This window comes from Ictidomys tridecemlineatus, unplaced genomic scaffold (assembly GCF_052094955.1).
Source record: "Ictidomys tridecemlineatus isolate mIctTri1 unplaced genomic scaffold, mIctTri1.hap1 Scaffold_55, whole genome shotgun sequence".
NCBI classification, from domain to species: Eukaryota; Metazoa; Chordata; class Mammalia; order Rodentia; family Sciuridae; genus Ictidomys; species Ictidomys tridecemlineatus.
In genome coordinates, this window is record NW_027523660.1 from 1,081,307 (window position 1) to 1,107,886 (window position 26,580).

The 26,580-nt window shown below is 34.3% G+C and overlaps 1 protein-coding gene and 1 pseudogene across 2 annotated transcripts in view; one reads left to right on the plus strand and one right to left on the minus strand.

Moving 5' to 3' along the window:
• Window positions 1-20,533, plus strand: part of LOC144374013 (axin interactor, dorsalization-associated protein-like) — a 36,510-nt gene extending 15,977 nt beyond the window's left edge. The window contains exons 2-6 of the mRNA XM_078036973.1: window positions 2,106-2,169; window positions 2,428-2,534; window positions 17,720-17,842; window positions 19,466-19,588; window positions 20,397-20,533. Coding sequence (XP_077893099.1) covers window positions 2,106-2,169; window positions 2,428-2,534; window positions 17,720-17,842; window positions 19,466-19,588; window positions 20,397-20,518 — 539 coding nt within the window. The 3' untranslated portion in view covers window positions 20,519-20,533. The remainder of the gene's footprint in view (window positions 1-2,105; window positions 2,170-2,427; window positions 2,535-17,719; window positions 17,843-19,465; window positions 19,589-20,396) is intronic.
• Window positions 20,534-25,025: 4,492 nt separating this feature from the next.
• The window catches only part of LOC144374018 (transport and Golgi organization protein 1 homolog), a 68,324-nt pseudogene continuing 66,769 nt past the window's right edge, over window positions 25,026-26,580 (minus strand). The window contains exon 26 of the transcript XR_013433543.1: window positions 25,026-25,830. The product of XR_013433543.1 is annotated as a transport and Golgi organization protein 1 homolog (transcript). The remainder of the gene's footprint in view (window positions 25,831-26,580) is intronic.

Genomic DNA, 26,580 nt, shown 5'->3' on the forward strand with positions numbered 1-26,580 from the left:
CTTTGCTCATTTCATTAAACTCTTATTACAATATGATCATTTCTGTGTGTTTGTTTCTGGTATGAGTGAGACATGATCTTTTTGTTACCTGCTCCCCATTCTTGGTATCTATTCCATTGTTGTGTAAGTGATCAATATTTATTAATATTACTTATTAATATTGAGTTGATTTAATAGTTTAGTAACAATGATCATGCAGAAGTATAGAAAAGATGTTCTTGTATTAAAAAATAAACAGTACTTCTTAGTGAGATAAGAAATATTAGGATTCTAGTCAACTAGATCAAAAAGGTCATGGAGAGAGTGAATGTCCATTTTAGATTTTCCCTTGCCATTTTGTATACATTTATTTAGGCTGTAATTCTCTCAATAGCCTGTAAAGGAAGTAGCATTCTCATTTTAGAACTGGGGAGATTAGAGTATTTATGTAAATGTTCAAGTTATTGTTGTAATTGTAGGGCTAGGTTTTGGTTTAAACCTTCTACTTTGATCTCCTGCTGCTTCCCCTTTGCTTGTCAGACTTAAGTTCCCACAGTCCTTTCTGTGCCTTGAATAAGGCAAACTGTTTCCTACTTGGAACCTTTGTTGTTGCTCCAGCCTGTTCTTTAATACCTGGGAAGCCTTATGCTAGAGCCACTTATGGATGATTCCTCTCATCTCAGGTCTTGGCTCAAATGTCTTCTTACAGTTTAGTTTTGAAAGGCACCCTGTCTACCTTAGCTACTCTACCAGGTTCTCTCTGCTTTTACACAGCATCCTGCTTGTATCCTTCATACCACTAATCACATCTTACATTATCTTGTTTATTTGTTGGCATATTTATTGTCTACTTTTCCTTAGTAAGGTCTAAGGTCCAAATATGAGTTCTTGATTACTGTGTATCTTTAGCACCTAAAACAGTGATTGGAACATTGTGAGTACTCGGTATGCATTTGTTGAGAAGAAGAAAGAGATAAAGAATGAAGAAGAGCTAAAGGGAGAGAGAATAAGAGTGAGTAATGAGAATCTGGGTACAAGTTTCCAACTTCTTTCTCACTGGATGATTGACTCCTATTGGAATAAGTTATGTAATTACAACCTGTTCTTTTTGAATTTCCTTATTTAGGAACCCAATATGCCATACTCCTTTTAACTGAAATCTGCAAGACTCCAAAATTAAAGTCTGAGTAATTAGAGTAAAAACCATGGGTTGCCCAATTAATAATGCTAAATATTCACCTTGAAATAATTGCAGGTAGTCACTAGGAACCCATAAATTGGGAAATGAAACAATAAATTTCATAAAATACTTTTCCAGATACAGATAGAATTGTAGAACATCTGTCTGTAGGCTTACATGCCAGAAAGTAATCAACCAGGACACAAGAGGTGATAGCATTATGTTGTTTGATGACTTCCCTGAGGAGAAAGTCTGCTGTGTGTGTGTGTGTGTGTATGTGTATGTGTGTGTACACACGTGTAAAAATATATATATATATATATATATATATATATATATATATAAACACACATATATATATATATATATGCATGTATATATGTGTGCACACATATACAATAAATTTCATCATAAAAGGAATATTGGAATTATAACCTTGCTGCTACAAACCTTACCAGTGTGATAAGTATTGAGGGAAATCTATTTAGGATAAAGAATAAGATGTGATTATCTATTTCTCTTTAATTAATCATCTTCAGTATCAATCTTTTAATTAAAATACTTCAGGAGAAGAGGTATTCTCTTTCACTGGTACCCCATATCACCTAGGACCTTGTACATTGGAGAACTATTTTATGGTTCATTTTCTATGAGGGCTCTGAGACTTTCCTTGGAGATCTTACAGTACTCTGAAAATACTGGTACCTGCAGTCCATTATGGACATTTTTATTTTGCTAAGACACTCAGTAGTCAATTGCAGAGTCTTAAAATGATAGTGAAGCTCGGAATTTAAAATACATATATTAATGTGTGCTTAATACACTATAAAATATGATTAAAAGTATCAATTTAAGATATAACATATGAGACTAACTAATATATAAGACTTACATAACATGTAAGACTAAGATATAAGACTAATGTTTGTCTATGTCTTTATTCTAGTCCTAAAAAATATTCTCACATATAATAAAGAATTTCCATTTGATGTTCAGCCTAGCCCATTAAGGTAAATAAATAAGCATCCATATTTTGTCTTCTGATTTTATTATCTATTTTATGCCTGTTTTTCAAATATTTCTGTATTTTTTTCCCTATCAAATTTGGTATTGGTGATATGACTGGTAGCAATGAGATGATTGACATTGACATTTATATCAACATCAACCTAATAATCAGCATCTTATCTGGGAAGTTAGTGGCTATGAGGGTTAGCTGGTGTATTAAGTGGAGTAGCTCACTAATTTTTCTGTCCTTTTTTATATAGGAGAATTTTAGCCCCTGGTGAGGAAGAGCATTTGGAATTTGAAGAAGATGAAGAAGAAGGTGGTGCTGGAGCAGGGTCTCCTAATTCTTTTCCTGCTAGAGTGCCTGGTGGGTACAAAAAATATACATTATATAATTTAAGGTCAGGTGTTTGGAACTTACTTTTGTACTTGTTAGTGGCGGGTAAAACATCTCCAGGTTTGCCAATCTTAAGCAAATTATCATGGCCATTCTGTTAGCGGTAGCTATCGGTTTATTGTGAAAGTATCTTACTATTTGTGTCAGGGATCCTCAAAACATCCCATGTTTAGTGATTGGCTAGGAAGACCCACAGGACTCAGCATATAGCTGTACTCACAGTTGTATTCTGAGTCATTACAACAAGAAAACACAAGAACAAAATCAGCAAAGGGTAAAGGCACACAGGCAAATTCCAGAGGAAACCAAACTTCTAAGAGTCCTCTCCCAGCAGAGTCAAATATGTATTTGATTCTCTCAACATTCTTTCACACCTGTGAAATGAAAAAATATTGTCTATTGGGGAAGCACTGTAGAGATTCAGTGCACAAGACACTTATTGGGGTTAGCATGAACCAAAACTACAGACTCCAGGAAGAAAGCAAGTGTTCAGCACAAACCATATTGTTTGCATGGACGGTTTAGGCACAGTGATCTTCTTAACAGGGCATGATGGGAATCCTGCTGAAATCCAGGTTCCCAGATGCTAGCCATAGACCAACATTGTAAGTAGGCTTTCTAGAGTAACTGTTTGCTATGTTAATTCTTTTCTTTATATATCTAGCTGTTCTTTAAATAATCATATATGATTGTGAAACCTGGACCTGGAGGAATAGATACTAAACAGTTGCCCTTAACAGGGAAATAAAGAATACATAGCAAGTCCTTTTTATTTTTGGAAGATCTTGACAAGGTTGTAAAATACCCTAGTCAAGCACCCTGAGTAAATTATTTGCCTCTTCTACTTCTATACTTTCTTCTGTTCTTATACAGTGCACAGTTTTTACTTCTGATGAATTAGTTCATTTTTGGAAGTGTAGAAATAGCACTGTACTATTGTGATGCATTTTTTTAAAAGACTCTATGCTTTATGGTATAATTAAATATAATATACATATCATCCAGAAAACTTCATAATTAAAGTCATATTCCAGTAATTTAAATACTCTTTGGTAGAAGACGTTTGTAATATAAACAGTATAGGCTTAGACCAATAACATACCTGCACTTTTGAGTCTAACATCTGCCAATCAGTAGTTAAGTGACTGTACTTAATTCTTTATAAAAGGAGATGTTGACAATGTCTAATTAATAGGGTTACAATAAAAATTAGGCACCACATACAAATCATTTGGCATTATACTTTTCATTTGCTGGGGTAGTGGTGGCTACTGTATTTTCATTATCACCTATAAATGATGCTAACAGTCCTACACCATAGGATTATTAGAAAAATTACAATCACTATAAAATGTTATTGTTAGTGTTTCTTTGGTACAAGGTAATTATTTCCAATCTGCCTGTCTTTATGAATAAAGAGCTATATTTTACTTGTTATATTTGTAGGAAATTCAAGATTGCTGAGATGATGAGGTAAATAAATTTGCTAAAATTTTTCTGCATTTTTTATTTCCTTTTCAAACCACATGCTGTAATTGAAATAGATTCCAGTTCTATAAATTTCTGGGTTTGGTTATTTGTTCACTAGTTATACTTCTGTAGCAAACAAGATCCTTAAAGCAGATGATGTAAGTCATGAAATGGACAGGTCTTTGTGGGGTTCAGGTTGCTGAGTTGAAAAGAAACTCTGTAAATTAAGTCTATTTGCTATGAAAGATTAAGCCCAAAGTAATTAGATTTTTTTATTCTGATATAGCATTTTGGTATTTTATTTCAGAGATACAGAAAGCTAACTAAACCTTTCTATTCCATGAATTATTTTCCTCAAAGTAAGAAAGAGTACATATAGTTCAATTGGCTATATTTGATTTTTGATCATATTTTCCAGGGCCTGTGTCATTATAAAATTGAAAATGTCATTGAAGGACAATTTGACCTTTAACTTAATTGTAGAATGGGAAAAAAATTGTTATACTGTAGACATCCAAGATTTCATTCGTGATAAGGCTGTTGTGTCTACATTATCATGGCAGGGTGCTTCTAAGAATTATAACATTTTTATTACCTTTATTTTATGTAATTTATATAATTGTAAGTTTGTTGTACTTTTTTTTTTTGGTACTGAGGATTTAACACAGGGGTACTTTACCAGTGAGCCACATTCTCAGCCCTTTTTATTTTTTATTTTGAGACAGGATTTCACTTAGTTGCTTAGGGCCTCACTTAGTTGCTGAGATTAGTCTTAAACTTGGGATCCTCCTGCCTCAGCCTCCCAAGTCACCTGGATTCCAGGCTTGTGCTATAGCATCTAGCTTATTGTGATCTTTTTAAAAAAAGATTTATTAAGGTGTCCCTTACATATATAAAAGGCATCTTTTTTAATGTACAGCTTTATAAGTTTTGACAAACACACATGGTAAACACTACTACTGTTAAGCTAATGAGATAAAGTATAATATATGAATATGGTATGATCAAGAGTAGTTTATTCCCATTTAAAATCAAAAATGGATTTTTATCCAACCTTTCTTGAAAAGAATAAAAAATTGTTGAACCTTTCTTTGACATTATTATCATTTTCAAAGCCTTCAATTCTCATAAGACAGTAACTTTTTTGTACTGCTTTAAACACTAACTGGCTTAAGTCCAAATAGTAGTTTAATTTTCTTAAGGTAATCTCAGTAGATTTCATTTAAATAGAGGATAAAAATTTATAACCTATTATTTATTACCTGAAAATTTATTTATCATGTTGAATATTAAAGCTTCTAAATGATAAAACAAAGTAATACAAATTTAAAAAAAATAGCTGGCCAGGATTATATGCTTATAATCCTAGCTACTTGAGAAATTGAGGCAGGAGGATTGCAAGTTTGAGGCCAGTGGGGGCAACTTAGAGAGACTTTGTCTCAAAATAGAAAGAACTAGGGATGTAGCTCAGTGGTAGGGTGCTTGCCTCACCTGTGTGAAGCCCTACATTCATTTCCTAGTACCACATGCACAAATAGCCATGTCACAATTTTAGACAAAATTTTAAAAAACGTTTCTGAGTGACCTAAACATAAGCCTAGCAATCTCAACATTATTCTAGATTTGTATTGGTTATTCATCTTTTATATAGTCTTAGATATGTACAAAAAATGTTTTTTTGAAACTCAAAATGAAGAGTGAATCTTACTTCTTTAATATCAAACCTGTACTTGTTTCTTTCCTGCATAAATATTCAATTCTGAGTTGAACTTGAGATTAAGCAAATATGTATTTCATTTTCAGCTAAAGTGCAGTTTTTTTCTTACCCATGCATATAGGAAGTTGAAAACTGCAACAAAATATTCATTGCTGTTCCATGAATATTAGGGCATCCTTATTTCACAGAATTTCAGAATATATTTAGGGTTAAACAGTAAATACCACCAAAGTGTGCAGATAGACTCTGGCTCTCCGAGCACATCCTTTCTCTCAAAGTCTCAAATTCTCAGACTGAGCCAAACAGTCAGAGCCAGAGTCCCTCATCCAGTCATGTACTTATATTGAAAGGAAAGAAAAATACCATTCAATGTTATCTGGTAGTTCTCCTAGCTGTTTTTCAATAGTTTTAAGGCTTGTTAATATTCTATTACTCTCAAGCAGTTTTGAAAGATTTCTTTTTTATAATTTGTTTCTACATGTTTGTTTGTAGTACTGGGGATTGAAGTCAGGGATGCTCTACCACCTAGCTACATCCCCAGCTCTTTGATTTATTTTTTTATTTTGAAACAGGGTTTTGCTAAGTTGCCCACGCTGGCCTCTCTTGCCTTAACTTGCCAAGTTGTTGGGATTACAGGCATGCAGCACTATGTCTGGCTCAGTTTGTTTTGTTTTGTTTGTTTTGTTTTTTAATCCATGAATCTTGTCACTTGAAGTCAAAAGGTTTTCTCCAGAGCTTTGCAGAAATTGGTTCATAGGAAATGTCTATTGAGTAGGCTCTTCATCAAGGCTCTAAGCAACATCTGGCCTGCTTTTTCTTTCTTTTTTTTTAAAAGAGAGAGTGAGAGAGGAGAGAGAGAGAATTTTAATATTTATTTTTCAGTTATTGGCGGACACAACATCTTTGTTTGTATGTGGTGCTGAGGATCGAACCCGGGCCACAGGCATGCCAGGCGAGCGCGCTACCGCTTGAGCCACATCCCCAGCCCCAGGCCTGCTTTTTCTTGAAAGTCCTCTGGCCACTCAAATTTTTAACCCAACACCTGTAGTAACTCTTCCTTGCATGCTAAATGGCATCTGTGTATGAAGCATATACCCACTGATTCATCTTAGGTTTTGTGAGAGTATTTATTATTTTTTTCCAGATATGATGGTGACACTTAAGAATTCAGCCATTATCCAAATCACATATTTCTGAACACAGAAAAATACATATTTCTAGTACCAGTCAATAAAGAAAATAAAAACAAGAATATACTCATATAACCTATATACAAACAACTTTAATAAAGTATAATTTTTGACAGACATAGAAATATTATTGTTTGAATGCTAATGACCCCTAAGATTTTTATCAAACTTTTAATATAATTTCAAAGTGAATAAACTTCTTATGATTTTACTCTTTATCTTGAAAGGTTGGAGCAGTTCCTCAACTACTAATCAGTTACCAACCAAAAGAAATTGTGCATGTGTTTTCATATTTTCACACAATTTGTATGTGTGTACAAATTGCAGATGTGCAGTACAAATTGCAAAATTTTTCTCTTGCTAGATTTTTAAGACCCATTTCATGTTTTGTGCCATTTACAAAATGTTATGACCAAATAATGATTTGACAATACCATTATTTTAAATTATGTTAAAATTATCCCAAAATAATAGAAAATATTATTTTATATATATCCTTTTTATTGGATTTTAAAATTACAAAGAAATGTGCACTTAAAAAATGTGTGTGACAGACTTTGAATTGATAGTATCAAACATCTGAATTTAATTGCAAGTATGATAAATCTAAAACAAAGAAGACATAAATATATAATCACACACATATGATAATGCTTAGTTTACATTTTAGATATCAGGTCCATCTCTGTCCTAAAAGTATGGACAACAAATTTTGTACTCCTTATTCATGACATTTAATTCACCAAACACCAAGGCAAAATGAAGACTGACTCACCTCTTATTGAAGTAAATGCCTGTGACAAACATTTGTACAATATCATGTAAAAAGCAAATTCAAATCAGTGTTTTAAAAAAATATAATCTTTGGTAATTTTCCTCTTTTAATGTTCTTACCTAGACAATAATGTACTATTTTGGAACAAAGACTGTCACGCCATTTCCAATTTTGGACTAGAAATTGTCCTTATGGTATGATATGAGATATAAACAATAGAAATTTTTAAAAAGCAAAAATAAAAAGTTGAAAGAAAAGAATGACTTCCTCTTCTGCATGTGAGGACAGGGCCTTAAGGATCCCACTGACCTTCATATCCATGTCACTCCAGACTCATCCTCGGGTTGGTGGTCCTTTCATTGTCTGATTCTCCATGATCTCTATGGCTACACAGAGACTATTGAATGTGAGGCCATCCTACTTGATACTTAGACCTTCATTTTTCTCAGCACCCTCTTGGAACAAAGAAGTTATGGGCGGGGGGGGGGTGAGGGGCTTCAGATGTTCTCCCATTGTTTTTCTGTACCTGTTGCAGGTACAGTGGTGTTTCATTGCTCGGTCTGTGTCAGTGCTGTTGGGTGCCCAGCAGAGGCAGAGGCCTTACTTGCACAATTCCCTTTCCTCTCCACAGTGGCAGTGGCTGTAACATTCTTGGCTAGGTCAGATGTTTTTACACAGTTTTTAAAACATTCTTAAGCAAACTTGTCTATGTTTAACAAACAGCCATTTGGGGGATCCATAGCTACCTTCATAAATTGTTTTCCACAGATGAAGCACAATGAAATAGAGCAACTTAAGTTTTTACCCAAGTACCACCTGTTAATAAACAGTTTCCATCAACAAGATGGACTTTTTGGTATCCCCTATTACAGTAGTGTGGTAAAATGGTTCCAAACCTTCCAATTCATTGTCATTATTTTATCAGAGTTGTCTTTAGGTTTAGGCTTAGAATCTTCCTCTCACAGAAAATCACACTGAATTCAGTAATTCCTTCCAACTCTTTTTGACACCAGTGAGAGCATGCTTACTCTGGTTGGTGCATAAGAGGTGGTTGGGGGCAGATAAGTCAGAAAAAGACGTGCTTTCTGTGTTCAGTACAACTTGGGGCTCACCAGCTACCAATGGCTTCCTTTGTCTTGCAGTAAAAACTGAAAGTGGAATTAACCAAATGAACACAGTCCTGCTGCTCACTGCTATACGAGTGTTAAAGACCTATCATATTGCTATCTGGGCTACTCAGTCTCTGTCCATTCCTGTGAATGTGCACTGCTCAGTGTACAAAGTTCAAATGTTACTATTTTTTAATCAATCCCTTACTTGGGAGTTCTTAGTGACAGCTCAATAACATCCCTGGGATGTTATTGAAAACTTGGTTTGGACAGCTGTAGCCATTTAGAGTTTTCCATATTTAAAAGTATGAGGCACAAATAGTGGCCTCACAAAAATGTCTATATTCTAATCCTGGGAACCTGTGACTGTTATGTTTACATGGCAAAAGGAACTTTGCAGAAGCTTGAGATGGGGAGGTTCTCCTGCAGTTCCTTTTAAGGCTTTAGGGACAATTAAAATAAAAATGTTAAAATGAGACATGATGGTTAAAAGCATGGACTCTGTAGCCAAACTGCTGTGATTATGGATAATTTGTTTTTCTATGCCTCACTTTTCACCTCTGAAAAATAGAACTAAACTATTGCTGTGAGGATTAGATGAGAGGAGTAGGATAGTATGTGGCACAACACAAATACTCACAAGTGTTAGCTATTTCTTATTTACATAGCAGTTCCATGTGGAAGAACATTTCTTCTGATATTTGCTCTAGATCTGAGAGCAGATGATGTAGCTGGAATAGCACAGTTTACACTGGATTGTGTGTAGTGATTTCTTTCTTATCCTTGTTAGTCTTCGAATTTTATGAATGTAGTTGACTTGTTCTCATATTACACTATGTAATTGGATATGTTAATTCTTCACTTAGAAATCTTCCTTTTAATGCATTGGCTCAATTTACAACTATCATGGTTCTATCTTTGATGCAAAAACATGCACCCTTTTTCATCTACCTGGGAGCTATAGATGGTATGGTATTATTCTAGTATTTGATCTTCTTTTATGTTTATTATTTCTTCACTCATTGATATAGATTCTCTAGCCATTTGTTTACTAGAGCATGATAACCTCTAGAACTGGAAATTCAGTCATTCATTCAATAAAATATTTCTTCAACAAAGATCTGTTTATTCCTTGTGCATACTACAAAAGGAACAGTTCCCACACCTTTCAGGATGCTTATTGTGTAGTCAGCAAGACAGAGCCAAAAGCACATGATTATGATTAGAGATGTGCACCAATGTCGTAGGTTGGCAAAAAAGAAGGGCTGAGGGAGTTCAATAAATCTGGCCAGATTTAGGACTCACTGAGTATGTAAGAGTTGACCATGTAGAGAGAGCACATCATAGAGCATTCTGAAACACCTTAAATAGGCACCTTTCTATGTAATCTATGATCTTAATTACAGTCAGCTTCCTTCATTATGGAACACAATGTTTGACATTCTACCTTGAATTAAACAAGAAATTCAGACTTGAAATCACTGCCTCCATATTAAATTATCTGAAGCATAATGATTACATTAAACCTTACTGTGTAGTCTCAGGAAAAAAGATTGTTGGTAAGGAATGTAGCATCAGCCCTACCATTTCAACTGAAAGATCTAGATAATGACAGCTTATAAAATTGACTCACCCCAAAGTAACAACAAGTTTAATTTCAACTTGGCAAAAAATAATCTTAACATCAAAAAGACTTTTTGAAAGTTGTAAAGCAATCATCTTTTGAATGTCAAAACAGGTAGTAAAGAGGTAATACATAAAAGAGGTAACATTCTTGGGGGTTTTTGGGGGTGGGGTGGGGTGGGTTCTTTTTTGTCTTTTTAGGAACTGGGGTTCGATTCCAGGATTTTGCAAATGCAAGGCAGACACTTTGCCACTGAGCTACATCCCAACCCAACATTCTTAATATATAAAGAAAAATGTTAATTGTAATAACCAAAGCAGAATACATGAGAGGAAAAGACAATATGAGCAAGCATGTGAGCGTGCACACACACACACACACACACACACACACACACACACATTTTAAAAATACCCGTTAAACATATAAAAAGATACTCAACTTTATTTTTAATAAAAACATAAATTAAAGCTACTGTTGGAGAGTCTTAGGGGAAATAGATACTTATTAATCACTGGTGGGAATAGAAAAATGGTACAGTTCCTTTGGAGGGGAATTGAGCATTCTCTAACAACATATAAGTACATATTTTTTCCTTAGCAATCCCATTCCTGAGAATTTACTCTGAAGATGCACCCCCAAAATACAGGAAAAGAGGGGAAAACATATGCATATACACAAGATTCTCTGTTTAGGTGTTTTTTATAATGATAAAAAGTTAGAAATAATGTAACTGCCAAATGAAGATTGACTGAATAAACATAGGATGCTGTGGAAAATAATTCAGAAAATCTCCCTGAACTAATGAGTGCTTTTTCAAATTATTGTTAGCAGAATTTATCAAGGTAGTTCACATTAGCAGATTAAGGGGAAAGATTTCATAAAGTTGTCAACAATGCAGAAAAAGTTTTCAGTTAAATTTGAAATACAGCCTTGATTTTAAACAATTCTTGGCAAAGAACAGAAAAACATCCTTAACTTGATAAAACATGGCTACATGACATTTACAGCCCAAAATCATTTAATGATGAATTTGAACAAAACAAGATTATCTATTACTTCTTTTCATCAGCATTGTTTTGGAAGCCCTAGCTACTGCACTAGGACAAGAAAATGAAATATAAAAGGGGGGATGTTCTTTATTTGCATATTTATGAATATATAGAGAATATATGCAAAAACCTATTCATAACTCATTAATAAGATAATGCGGTTCCTGGATATAAAATCTGTACAGACAAATCAATTCTATCTCAAACAAGTAATAGTTGCTTAGAAAATGAACTATTATAATATTTATAGTAGTATTAAATAATATCAAGGACCTTATTATAAATTCAACAAAAGAAATATAAGAATTTTATGTAGAAAATAAACCTTTGTTAAAAAAATAAAAGAATATCAAAAGAAAATGAAACTGGAGCCATCTTGAAATTAGAGAAAAAGATGGAAGAGTGACTTAATAATTGTTATGTTTTGTGAGATGTTGAATTATACATTCTCTTTTACTTTTTTCATTTCTCTCAATTGAATTGTTTATGAGAATGCATTTTATAAAAACAGTGAAGTCATTATTCTTTTTTTCATTTGTTCATAATAGTTATTCTTGACATTAGATTCATTTGGACTAATTATAAATGCATGGAATATAATTTGCTCCAATTCAGTCCCTTCACCCTCCTCATCCTCCCTCCCACTGTTCCCTTTCATCCACTTTACTGATCTATTTATGTACATTTTTTAAAATTAGTATCTTATAGATATTCAAAATGATGAGTTTCATTATAGTATATTCACATATGTGCATTGGAAAGTTAGTTTGGGTTCATTCCACAGTTTTTCCCTACCCACTCCCCATTCCCTTCTTTTTCTTTTATTGATTTTATTTTTTTTAATACACGACAATGGACAATTCTTATTACACATATAGAGCACAATTTTTTTATCTTTGTATAAAGTATGTTCACGCCAATTCACGTTATTCATGTACTTGTTTTTTTTGCATTACAATTCTTATTACACATATATACCACAATTTTTCGTATCTCTCTATATAAAGTAGGTTGACACCCAATTTGTGTCTTCAGACATGTTCTTTGGATAATGATGTCCATCACATTCATTAGGAGGCTAATCCCCTGCCTCCTTGCTTTCCCTCACTCCCCTCTTCCCTATCTAGAATCCATCTATTCATCCCATGCTCCTCCTCCCTACTCTATTATGAGTCAGCCTCCTTATATCAGAGAAAACATTTGGCATTTGTTTTTGGGGGATTGACTAACTTCACTTAGCATTATCTTCTCCAATGCCATCCATTTACCTGAAAATGCCATGATTTTATTCTCTTTTAAAAACGTTCATAGTGTATATATGCCACATTTTTTAAAATCCATTCATCCACTTAAGGGCATGTAGGTTGGCTCCACAGTTTAGCTATTGTGAATTGTGCTGCTATAAACATTGATGTGGCTGTGTCCCTGTAGTATGTTGTTTTTAAGTCCTTTGGGTATAGTCCAAGGAGAGGAATAGCTTGGTCAAATGGTGGTTCCATTCCCAGATTTTCAAAGAATCTCCATACTGCTTTCCAGATTGGCTGCACAAATTTGCAGTCCCACCAGCAATGTATGAGTGTGCCTTTTTCCCCACATCCTCTCCAATACTTATTGTTGTTTGTCTTCATAATAGCTGCCATTCTGACTGGAGTTGTATCTTAGTTTTGATTTGCATTTCTCTGATTGCTAGAGATGTTGAAAATTTTTTCATATATTTGTTGATTGATTGTATATCCTCTTCTGAGAAGTGTTTGTTCAAGTCCTTGGCCCATTTTTTGATTGGGTTACTTGTTTTTTCAGTGCTTAGCTTTTGAGTTCTTTCTATACCCTAGAGATTAGTGCTCTATCTGATGTGTGAGGGGTAAAAGTTTTCTCCCAGGATGTAGGCTCTCTGTTCACCTCACGGATTGTTTTCTTTTGCTGACAAAAAACTTTTTAGTTTGAATCCATCCCATTTATTGATTCCTGGTTTTAATTCTTGTGCCATAGGGGTCTTATTAAGGAAGTTGTGGTCTAACCCACATGATGAAGTTTAGGGCCTACTTTTTTCTTCTATTAGACGAAGAGTCTCTGGCTTAATTCCTAGGTCCTTCATCCATTTTGAGTTAAGTTTTGTGCATGGTGAGAGTTATGAGTTTAATTTCATTTTGTTGCATATGGATTTCCAGTTTTCCCAGCACCATTTATTGAAAATGCTATCTTTTCTCCAGTGCATGTTTTTGGCACCTTTGTCTAAAATAAGATGATTGTAATTTTGTGGGTTAGTCTCTGTGTCCTCTATTCTGTACCATTGGCCTACCAGTCTGTTTTAGTGCTGAAACCATGCTGTTTTTGTTACTATTTCTATGTAGCATAGTTTAAGGTCTCATATAGCAATACTCCCTGCTTCACTCTTCCTGCTAAGGATTTCTTTAGCTATTCTTGGTCTCTTATTTTTCCAGATGAATTTCATGATTGCTTTTTCTATTTCTATGAGGAATGCCATTGAGATTTTGATTGGAATTGCATTAAATCTATATAGCACTTTTGGTAGTATGGTCATTTTGATAATATTAATTCTGCCTATCCAAGAGCAAGGTCGATCTTTCCAGAAATAGTAAATGAATTCAGCAAAGGAGCAGGATATAAATCAATACCCATAAATCAAAGGCATTTCTGTATATCAGTGACAAAGCCTCTGAGAAGGAAATGAGGAAAACTACTCCATTCACAATAACCTCAAAAAAATGATACTTGAGAATCAATGAAAGAAGTCAAAGATCTATACAATGAAAACTACAGAACCCTAAAGAGAGAAATCAAAGAAGATCTTAGAAGATGGAAAGATCTACACATTCCCTTCTTAAAAGGAGAAAGGGAGGAGGAGGGAGAGAGAGAGGGGGAAGGTGGGCAGGGTCAGATCAGAATATGATAGCCCAAAGGGTGAGGTTTTGGCCTGCTGAGAACTTCTAACTGAAGGAGATTGGAATCCCAAAAGCAACCTCAGCAGCAAAGCCTCTGCTCTCCTCCTGCCCTCCTGTCCATTCACCCTTCTCTCCCAAAGCCAGTCATAAAACCTAGAAAGCGCTCTTTCTCTCTTTCTCTTTCTCTTTCCTTCCCTCCCTGCTATTCCCTTACTGTCCCCCTACCCTCCCTTACCCCTCCCTTACAAACCCTCATTCCAGACAGGACCTGCCTTAGGTCCAGAAGGAAAGAAAGCTATACAGAGAGGCCAAGAAGAATCTGACCAGACAGGGCTTGCTGGGACCCTGGCAGCCTTTTACCATTAGCTCACACCCCCTTTTCCAGTCATTTCTACATGGCCATACATTCTTCATGGAACATAAACAAAAAAACAGGAGTTTTCCCTGGATCTGTAGGTCTTTATTTCTGAAGGCTTTTAGGTCAAATAAAATTCTATTAAATAATTGTTATGATTTTTAAAATGTAAAGATATATACTAGTTCATAAATTAGAAGAAGCAGTTTATAAAGATAGACTCTTTCTGAAACTCATCTGAATTTTTATTGCAGTTCCTGGACCTTTTATACAGCTATAGAATTAAGATACTGTATTAGTGGTAAGAGGATAAACAGTCCGGTAAGACAGAATAGAAAACTCAGAAAGTGATTGCCACATGATTTATGATTGAGGTGGGACTGCAGATCAGTGGTGGAAAATGTCAGTCTTTTTAATGAGTAGTGCTGAGACAATTGAGTATTTATGTGAAATTGAATAAAATTAAAGCTCCTACTATACACCGTAGTCAATAATTCTATGTGACATATAGAATTAAGTGTGAATGGCAAAACTATGCTTTCAAGATAATACCTTTATGATTTTGGAATGGGGTAAGTTTTCTTAAATATGACATAAAAAGCACTGATTGTAAAGGAAGATATTAAGAAATTTGAATATTACTAGCAGTAAGTATTTATCATAATCAGAAGACACCATGGCAGAGAAAAGTCATTCTTAACATTCAAAACTAACAATTGGTGTTAGAAGTTAGCAATGGTTGCTATCTTTTGGAAGAGTGAATTGGATAGGGTGGGGGGAAGGACACTCCCAGGAGGCTGATCATATCTTTCCTAGATCTGATACTAGTTATACAGGTGTATTCACTTTGTGGAAGTTCAGCAAACTGTACTAACAATTTGTGCATTTTAAAATGTATATGCTCTACTTCAACAAAAAGTCTTTATAAAGGAAAACTACTAAGAAGCTATTTGTAAAACATTTGTCCAGCAAAATAATAGAGACCTCCTACAGCTCAATAAGATAGACATCTCAATAGAAAATCGAGCAAAATAATTGAACACACTTCAGAAAAGAGGAAATCATACATTTGATTTATTCTAAAAGGTGCTCAACCTTATTAATCTTCAGAGGAATGCAAATTAAAATGATTGATCTCTTTATACCAAAATTGGCTAACATGAAGAATCTGAGAAAACAGTACCTAGTGAGGATGTGGAGCAATGGGAACACTACTGCACTTGGGCTAGGAATAAAAGTTGGCACAACCACCTTGGGAAATGGATTGTCATTACATAGTAGGTATGGAGGTAACATGCCAGGTGACTTAGTGATTCCCCTGTTTCAGAAATGGGTGCTTATGTGCACTAGAAGATGTTAGAAGAGTATTTATAATAGCCTGTTAACTATATCCAAACACTTGAAGTAATTCAAATGTCTATCAACACAAGAATGTGTACATAAACTGTAGCATATTTATACAGCCATGTACTACATAATAGAATGAACTTTTCTGCAGAAAAATTCATATATGATATACATACATATGAATATGTATGTATATATATATATAAATATAAATGTATACATATTCACATTTTTCATAAAATTTCAGAAGTGTTACTTAACTTTCTGAAGTTCATCCCAGATGTCCAGGTACAAGCCCCTCTTCTAAAAGTACCCTCACTTGTCAATCAAAGAAGATGCATAAAAGGTATTATGTATATATTTAATGATATCAGCCTGAGCCCATTTAGGTTTGTTAATGCAACAGTGGAATGCAGCCTCCAGGCCTTCCTATTATTGCATTTGTCTGTATCGTCTTCATATTTGTTTAAATTAGAAAGTAATACATTTTAACAGCACTGTTGAGGTACAATTTGCATTTCATAACATTTCCCTTCTGTAAGTATAAAATTCATCGATTTTTGACACCTCTATAGAGTTTTGCATGTGCCATCACTATACAAGTTCAGAACATTCCCATCACCTCCCAAAATTTCCTCAAGCCACATTTGCCATCAATCGTGTATTTTCAAATGTAGTGTGTTGATTACTTCATGTATTTCAAATAACTCATCATTAAAAGTAGCATAACACATTGTTGAATAGAAACTTGAAAAACATCAACCAAAATCTTTTGTTAAGTGTATTTTGAGGTTCTGTACACATACTTGATTAAAATCAGCTTATTTGCATCTGTTCTCTATTGGTAGTTTCAAAAAAGGGAACATACTGAACAGTTGATTTCTTCCTTCATATGTTCTTGGTGGGTGAATGTTGTCATGTTGTTCTGGGTGGGTTTTAGTTTTAAAAATTTTAGTTGGTTTTGGAAAAAATGTTCAGTTATACAAATGGCCATTTTATATGTCAGTCTGTATAGTACTAATTTCTGAGGGAATAAATCATACAAAATAGAATGAAGAATAGAAGTTAGACTATATAGTTAAATTAAAACATAAATATCAAATTGTAAATTATTTTCTTTATTAGGAGTAACTAAAGAGAAGAATGTATTGATCAACTGTGATATTAAATGTCTCAGACTTTAGAACAGTATAACAAGTATTTTAAAAGCTTTTCTTGTCTTTGTTCTACCACTTCATATTAAGATGCTGAATATAATATAGAAGTACATATTGAATATAAATATTATGTGAGCATATTATACTATTATGTATCATTGGGCTTCCTCAAGTGATGTTTTTAACATACTTTTATTATACATACTATATACTATTATTATAGAAATTATTATTTCTGCTTAAAGGTGATTGTATGGGTGGGAAATGCAGATATATTATGTGTAAATTTAAATATCTTTCTAAAAAAGTATAACATCAGATGTTCATGAATTTTGGAAATAAAAATACATAATGCCTAGCTAGTTCCTAAGAGGTAGGCTATATCTTCTGTTTGTCAAAGTATTTACTCTGAATTGTTGGTGGAGCTAACTTTTATTGAGGTTTCTCTGTTGCCAGGTACTTTATTACCAAGGTTGCCATCAGAACCGGGAATGACATTACTCACTATCAGGATTGAGAAAATTGGTCTGAAAGACGCTGGACAGTGCATCGATCCCTATATTACAGTTAGTGTAAAGGGTAAATAACTGGCAAATTGCATTATGTTTTTTCTCATATGGGACAAAGTTTTTGACAGGGGATGATCTTGTATATGTGACAACTTACATTAATGCATTCTATAATGAGGCAAAATCCTAGAAGAGATCATAACAGAACATAGTTCGAAAGACTTACAAAAAATATTTCCTACTTATACACTCACTTTTGCTTTTGAGTTTGTATAGATTTTTGCTCTTCAGATTCCATCTAACGTGCAGACTAAACATACACATTGTCCTTAAAAGCAGCTACAGCCTTCAGGATGTAGATTAACAATAGCACCCCTCACCTTCTCCTACCCAGTCTATATTCATTTCTCTCCACAAAGCCCCATGTCCTGTTTTCCCATCTCTCCTGCTTCAACCCCTTCTTCTTCCTGTGCTACCGAGGTATCTACTTAGGTGAGTCCTACAGAGGCAGATGAAAATCAGGGGACAGGGAAGTAGGGTGCGTCCATAACATCCATGCCCTGAAAGCAATCCCGTGGGATGATGATGTGATTAAGGAATAAATTATACCATTTTACAGAAATAACTATAGGTAGTACAAACGGCTTATTTTAATCTATAGTTTTGCACCAAAGGAACAGATTGGTGCTGAAATTAAATGGAGGAACTTTTATCAATTGACCACAAAGAAAAACATTTATTTAAAGAACAGAATCCACAGCACTAATACTGGTACACTTTTAAATTCCGATGTTACCAGTTATCAAATATATAGTATACTGGAAAATATTTACATTGTTTGATAGGCCATTTGTAAAACTGCATACTCATTCAGAAAGTATACTTAAAACACAAAAATATTTAATGATGTTGTAAATGTTAAATTACCTTTGCATATGTTAAACTGAAATATTTTTATGTAAATATTTTTTAATTATTAAATGTACTAAATTGTTTTTGAGCTTTTTGAGACACATAAATGAATAACACATAAACACTGAGGAGTTATTAAATGAGTCCATGTTGCATTTGACTAAACTGAGATTTTAAAAACCAGAAAATTAAAACTATATATAACGTACCATCTGGTTGTTGTAAATTCAGGGTATGTTGTAAACAGTATAACCAGAATTTATATATATGAAAAATTATTCATTAACAAAAGGGTTTTTGTTGGCTGTTCTCATCCATTTTTGGTTCTTAACAGGGAAATTATGATAAGGTTAGGTTTAAAGGCTTTTCTAAATAAGTCATACTTGATCAAAGTTAGAAATTGGTGGCAGAGCTCCATTGTGGCAAATTAAATACTCCAGATTTTTTTTTTTGCATAGAAAAATATAGTGGGCTATTCCCTAAGAAAAACATGTTTGTTCTTTTTACCACTTCACTATAAAGATCAAGTTTTGTCCACTTGGCCATGTAAAGGCTTCCTTGTTCCCTTCATGAGGTCTCCTATCCAGTCTATATTCATTTCTCTCCACATACCCCATGAACTTCAACAACTGTCACATACTTGCTCACACCAAATAGGAATCTCTTAACCTGAGAATCTCCTCTCAGCTCTTTCCATGCCTCTTTAGGAACTGTAACCTTTGCAGTTTCTATATTTTCCGTCTGTATATGTGAATGCTCATAAGCAGAAACTTTTCTCCAGATCTGAATGGCATAGATTTAACTACTGTGCAAGATACTCCTGTGGCTTCAAGAAAAGAAGATACATATGTTCATTTTAATGTGGACATTGAGCTCCAGAAGCATATTGAAAAATTAACCAAAGGTTTGTAATTATCAGTTACTGACTTCTTAAGGACACAGTACTTATCTGGGTTTGTGTTCATAGTGTACTTAACACAAGATCTTATGTCACATAGTTATGAATATTGACTTAAAGTCAAATCAATTTTTTTAAAATATGAGAATTAGCAGTTGCATTATCTAGTTGTGTAATAATGTGGTTAAATATTATTTGATAGGGAAGTTTTTCTCATAATACAGAGTTAAGGAAGCAGGTTCCCTAATAATTACCTTAAGTCCTTTTAGGAACCTAATGATTACTTTCTAACAGTTAAATTATTTTTTTTTCTTTCAATAAGATGCATTGGGTAAAAAGATAGTATAACTGGCAGTTAGTTTGTAAGAATATGGAAAGGACAATCTGGGCGTGGTTGTTTCAGGAGGGAGAGAAATGATATAAAGTAGAATTTTTTTAAAGGAACTCTTAAATTTCTATTCTATCTAATATAGGTGCTTATTGAAACCATTTTTATAGGTACTGCTGATACTTAAGTAACTTCTGTTTTTCTTGTGGTATTTAATATTTTATATTCTTTGGTAGTTTATGATTCTACCTGTGTACATAACTTACATTCTTGCTATACAATTTTGTTGTACTTTGTAGAATTAAATGATATGGAGAAATGTCACTCAGACATGCTAGTACCAGAGCTTGGAGTGACAGCCACAGTGAGTTATCAACAGTTGTGTCATCAGACTGTTTGACACGTTACTTTGTAAAATCATAGGCTTCTGGTGACACATAAGAAATGTGTGGTCTCTGGCTTATGTTGTTTGTTTTAATTCCTTAGGTGCAGCTATCTTCTTTGAATTCAAACACTACAAGCTTACAAAAAGGTTTACCAGCACCAAATGTTTTGCTTTCATGGAGATGGATGAGATTAAACCTGGGCCAACTGTAATAGAACTGTAAGTGATATACATATAGGATTCATACTGTTCTAATGGTTACTAGTTCATGTTTCTTCTTAGTCCCTCTTATCGAGAATGTAACATTGGAGTAGATCAATCATCAAAGTATTTTAAATCTATTGTGGTTACAGATACAAGAAACCCACTGACTTTAAAAGAAATTGCAGTTATTGACCAAGAAACCACTTTATCTTCATCTACATCAAACTTTGCACAAGGAATGATTCTGACATGAGTAATGTCTAATTTCTGTGAATTTTACCACTCAGTAGAAACCATCATAGCTCTGTGTAGCATATTCATCCTTCAGGAGGCAGGAAGTGAGCCGTACCTATAGGCCAGTGAGTCCATTGCAAAGCTGTACCACAGAACTAAAGTCCAGTTCCTCATTGTTATGACTCCTTTGGATACAGGTTTATTGTAGATTTTGAAACTTGTTTTTACTTTCCTATTAATTGTGCAATTAATAGTCTATTTCCTAATTTACCACTGTTCCTACCCTGCTTCCTGGAACAATACTGCTGTGGTAGGTATGCTCATCTTCAAACTTAGTACAGCAATAAGAATGTGCTAGGATTTACACATTTGCTCACTTTTGCTCCAATATGGTCTTTTGATTTGAATTAACTTCAAACTTTTGAATTGAAGTGGGTAGGATAGTACCAGATTGCTTTGAAAGGAAATTGGATTAGTTATGGTCTGTCTTATAGGCTGTTCCTTAGAGCTGGCCTAAATTCACCCTCATCTGATAGTTCTACTTAGAAATAGTGTGCCTTGATCAGATCAATATCCTATATGGGAGTGTTCCCCAGATTGTAGCTGTGATTTTTTTTTCCAGATGACCAGATTGTTTTTCTGAAAGTGAGCACATTTTTAGTCATGTTGATTAGTTGTTCTACATCACATTGCTATTGTTTCTAGGGTTAACATTAATGATTCTAGGGTTAACATTAAAACCATCTCTCTCAGAATAATTACAAATTTTGGGGTGGGTTTATGTCTTCTAAGTCATGTCATCTAAAAAATTGAGTCAGATGCTAATGAGATACTTTAGGAACAACTGCTGTTTTTCTGACAACTGATTGTGAAACCTTAAAACCTGCATACCTTGTCTTTATAAAGTGATGAGTATGTGTTGAGAGCCACAGCCAAAGGGGCCCCAGCAAACTTCCAGCTGCCAGCAAGCTTCAGACTGCCAGCTGATGATTGGCTCACAGTGGCCCCAGCAACATCTAGCTGATTGGCTCCTCTGTGGTGATGTTCATTGGGCTGTTTCCCTGCCCTTCAGACTGCCAGCTGATGATTGGCTCACAGCGGCCCCAGCAACATCTAGCTGATTGGCTCCTCCACGGAGCTGCTCATTGGATGACTTCTTTGGCTTTGCCCACGCAACCCAGCCAATCGACCTCAAGAGCAGGAGGATTGTGGGAGGCTGAGAGGCTGGTGTGGGGGTGAGAGGCTTGTGGAAGCCGGTGGTGGCAGTTGGGCTCTGAGGGTTTTTTCCCTGAGGAGCTGTTTTGTTTGGCGTTTGTAGTTCTAAAAATAAAGTTAGTTTCTTTTTGACAAGTGGCTCCTGATTTGTGCCAAGCCAGACTTCGGCAAGTATGAAAAATCTGGAAAGATATTTTATTTTTTTTTAATATAGGTAGATATGACTGCCATTTATTTCCTATTTAGATATATTGACATTCATATAAAATATGCAGGTCATTAGCCTATTATAATTTCACTATTTACATTACTTTTAACTTGATGAGACATAAATAAAACTTTCATAGTACACAAGGTGCATATTTGATACACAGAACATAAAGATTTGTGAGGAGCTTTTTTGTGGGTTACATGTAGAACCCACGTATTTTAATATTCACTATTTTAAATGAACAATGCATGAAGGGAATGCAATACTTGGCCTATTTTTAAACTAGTGTAAACCCTAATCATACCATCCGTTTGCTTTTTAAAACAAATAACAGTTGTTTTAGCCCTTGCACTTCAAGAGATCTAGTCTTTAATTTTTCAGTTGTCTGTTAGGTCAGTTTTGTTTACTAGACTCATAAAACTATATGAGCCTGAAAGAATTATCAACCAAATTTAATCTTTTCTTTCATCTGGATTGGGTTAATTTCACAAGTGCAAAAATAGTTCAGTCTACAGTAGTTCTAGGAAATGAAGAATTTGCCTTAATAAAATGTTCACTCAACTGAAACTCTGAGTAGTCAAAATTTCCAGACTGTAAACTTCTCAAGAGAAGGGCCTCATCTTCTCCATGTCATGTAAACTTTCCAAGGTGCTTGGCAGCAGTCTGTACCCTGTGGAGTACTCAGTACCTTTTTGTTTGATGTTACTGATGTTTGATGTTGCTCCCTTAAAATCTGCTATTAAAATGTAGCAAAACGGATACATTGTTCTTTCTGTTCTCTCATACTATAAAACATGTATATCAAAGTGATAATTTAAAAAAAAAAAAACAACCTTTTTTTTTTTGGTTGTAGATGGACACAGTACCTTTATATTTATATGTGGTGCTGAGGATCAAACCCAGTGCCTCACATGCAACCCCAGCCCCTCAAAGTGATAATTTATATGAAGAAACATTTAGCATCCTTCACATAAAAATGCTTTTTTTAACCTCTATTTATTTATGTGGTGCTGAGGATTAAACCCAGGGCCTTGCCTGTGCTAGGCAAGTACTCTACCACTGAGCCACAACCCCAGCTTCCACCAAAGAATGGGGTTATATGAAAAAAAAGAGGATGCTTTGTATGAATGTCTTTCATCAGCATTAAACAAATTTAAATTGAACATTGTCATCAGCTTAGCTTTAATTCAGACCTGAATGACCAAACCTCCCCCCCACAAAAAAGGTGATTTTATCTTGAAGCAGTTAACACAAAGCAATCTGTATCTCACAAATTAGTTGTTTAAATTTACTTTCTAGTGTGGGAGGAGATGAGTTACTGGACAATAATTACAACTATAGCAATAATACTTTCAGGTTGAAACACTACTGCTTCACAAATGAAATGATTTTAGTAACTAAATTCAAACACAACTTGCTGGAGAGGACTTCTAAAACTTTTGAGATACAAAAGTATACTTGAATCAAGGGACAGTATTCTCTACACAACCTGTATATGGGCAGCTACCTTGGGCTTTGCTACAGAAGTGGTACAATCAATCAGATGGATGTAAGGAGAGGCAACTATGGGTGGGTTCAGAACTGCTCAGATAAACTACGTAGAACACATTATAACTTACTAATAGAATAAATACAAAAAAGGCTTTAGAGGGAAAACTACTGTTGCTTTGAATAAAATAATAAATCTGCCTTTTCTTGAAAATCTATCTTCCTAGCTGACATCACCTTTATTTAAATGGTATTTTAAAATTAGAAGTTAAGTAACTTCAGCATTGCCTTGTGTCCTGTAGAGGTTGAAAGATACATTCAAAATATGTTTGTGACTTAAATTTTATTTTACATGGTTAAAAATGGCATAAGCTATTATATGGTTTTCCTCTTACACACAGCTGCTGCTTCTAATATTAAATGGAGGTTATGTAGATAGAATTTGAGTCCTTTAGGAAGAATTCATTTTTATTCTGAGTTATCTTCAGTAGTTTAGAGATTTTGTTTCACAGATATTTTGTTTCACACTGAAGCTTTTGCCCGTATTTTGAGAATACTCAGGGGACATAAAAAAACAATGATATGTTATGTTCTAGGTTTTAACAATCCTATTACTTTCTAGAATTTAAAAGAATGGAAGAATATGGTCTAGCAGTAAACAAAAGTATCAGGCTTTTATAATTTTATTTAAATCTTAAACCTCTTAAAATGTACTGTTAAAATTGCCGTAATTAAAATTACAGTTCTGGAGAGCTAGTTCTTAGAAACATTGTTTTAAAGACAGTAGTTACAGATCCAGGACTTGCTTTAATTGTTTTTTAAATAAAATATGTTTGAGTATCTATCAAAAAAAAAAGAATTTAATTAAGCCCGTAGTTGCTGAGTAAAGACATTATAAGCCTTAGAGTTTCATTCATTCTTAGAGGATTATACTTTTCTAATTTTTTTATCATATTCCTTGAAAATCAGTGGGAAGGTATGGGAAAGAGAAGAGTGTGTTGTGTACATTTTTAAAAAGAAATTTCCTTATTTTTTATAGACACAACATACCACCATATATTTTACTGTTACAATGCAATAATGGCAAAAGCAGTAGCTCTTGCTACTAATGTAAACTCATTCTCAGAAAAGCATTCTCACATGGACAGTAGTTAGAAAAAAGTACATGAATGTGCTACAAAAATAGAGCCACAAGACTTCTCACAAGTAAAAGAAATCCTCTGTAGAAGTCCACAGTTGACCAAGGTCCAGCCTCCTTAACAGTGAGCAACAGGGAATATGCTGCCAAGTCACTATCTTCAGTTCTGAGAGTGCGTTTACATGCTTCCCCAATGACACAAAATCTCATGACGATCCAATGAATCAACAGACACTTGGGAAATATTAATAAACAATTTTTATGAACTATTACAACAAAGAACTTCAGCAAGAAGGAAAATGATGTTTATGATCTTTGAGTAAACATTTTTAGCCCAACAGTCTCTGCGACCAGATATTGAAAGAGAAAAAATATCAAGCTTATAAAACACCATTTCTCTGTTATCAACTGGAATACACTAATAATAGGATAATGGAAATACATGTTCTTAAAGCATTTCCACAGGAAATGTCCATAATTATGACATTCTAAATCATTTAGCAATTGTATATGCTACATTAACTAAAACAAAGGTATTCCTTATTGCACATTTTTAAATTGGAAGGATACTCTAGCTTAAGTGGGGGATATTTAGGGGGAAAATATTTTGGCTCAAAATGTATACTGCGCCAAGGCAGCTTCATTCTGAAAACATAAACCATTTAAAATAAACTTTTATATTTTGAAGCCAATAATCCTTTAACTCTGACTAAGTGTCAGAGGTTAATTTTATGGGCCGTGTTTTTAAGGCCTGTGAACAGCCCTCACTACTCTTGAGAATTAGGTGGAGTTTCATCTTTAAAGCCTGAAGGCATTAAGTCTTTTGCAGCAGGTGCTGGCCCATAGTCTTGGGGACCATGAGTTGGAGGTGGTAATGGGGCACCAGGAATGAAGTACTCTCTTGGGCCAAATGAGCCTAAAGGTCTAAATGGTGCTGGTGCAGGTCCTGGAAAAAAATCACGAGGGTCAAAAGGCAAATCCCATTTTCCAGGTGTAACACCTGGTGCATATTCTCTGAAGCCTATTGGTGGACGCATACCAGGACCTGGAAAATAAAAAGGAAGTTATGTAAATACCAGAAATTTCTGAACTAGGGTGATTTCAAGTATGTTAATATAGTCTTTAATTTCTCCCAAGCCTAGAACATCAGCTGGTGAACATCCTGACTTGCCAGATGAGGCAAACTGAGATGGAACAAGTTTAGGTTATAGCCTTTGACCAACCAGCCATGAAGCAACATATTAAGGATTTAACATGGCTCTACCTAGCTCCAGGCTTGTCTTTTTTCTTTCCCTACTATATAATTGCAGAATTATTTCTATCTCACAAGAGCTCCATTTATATTTGGAAGTATTACCATGACAAGATGATAGATTATGAAATAAGAACTTTACTACATCAAAGAAATTTTGATAAAAGGAAATCTCACTATCTATTACTGTATCCATTAAAAATTCATGAAGTATTTCAGCATGGACTTTACACATGCCATCAGAATCAAGGTGCACGCATGCCCTCCTGGAAAAGGCCTTCCACAGCCACCTAATTAAACCAGGAACATTTATTAGGTCACTGTTAAATCCTCTTTAACACTTCCCTCTGACTTTTTTCAAGATAAGGAGGGTTTGACTTTTCCTTTTCTATATTCTATAACCTACTGCTTATGCTTCTATTATGGGTGATTACAAACTTTATGTTATAGGATTTTTATATCTGTGACAAAATTTTAAGTTATGGCATGCGTCTCATCCACCTTTCCATCTATTGCAGTGCATATCAACAGATTTTCAACAAA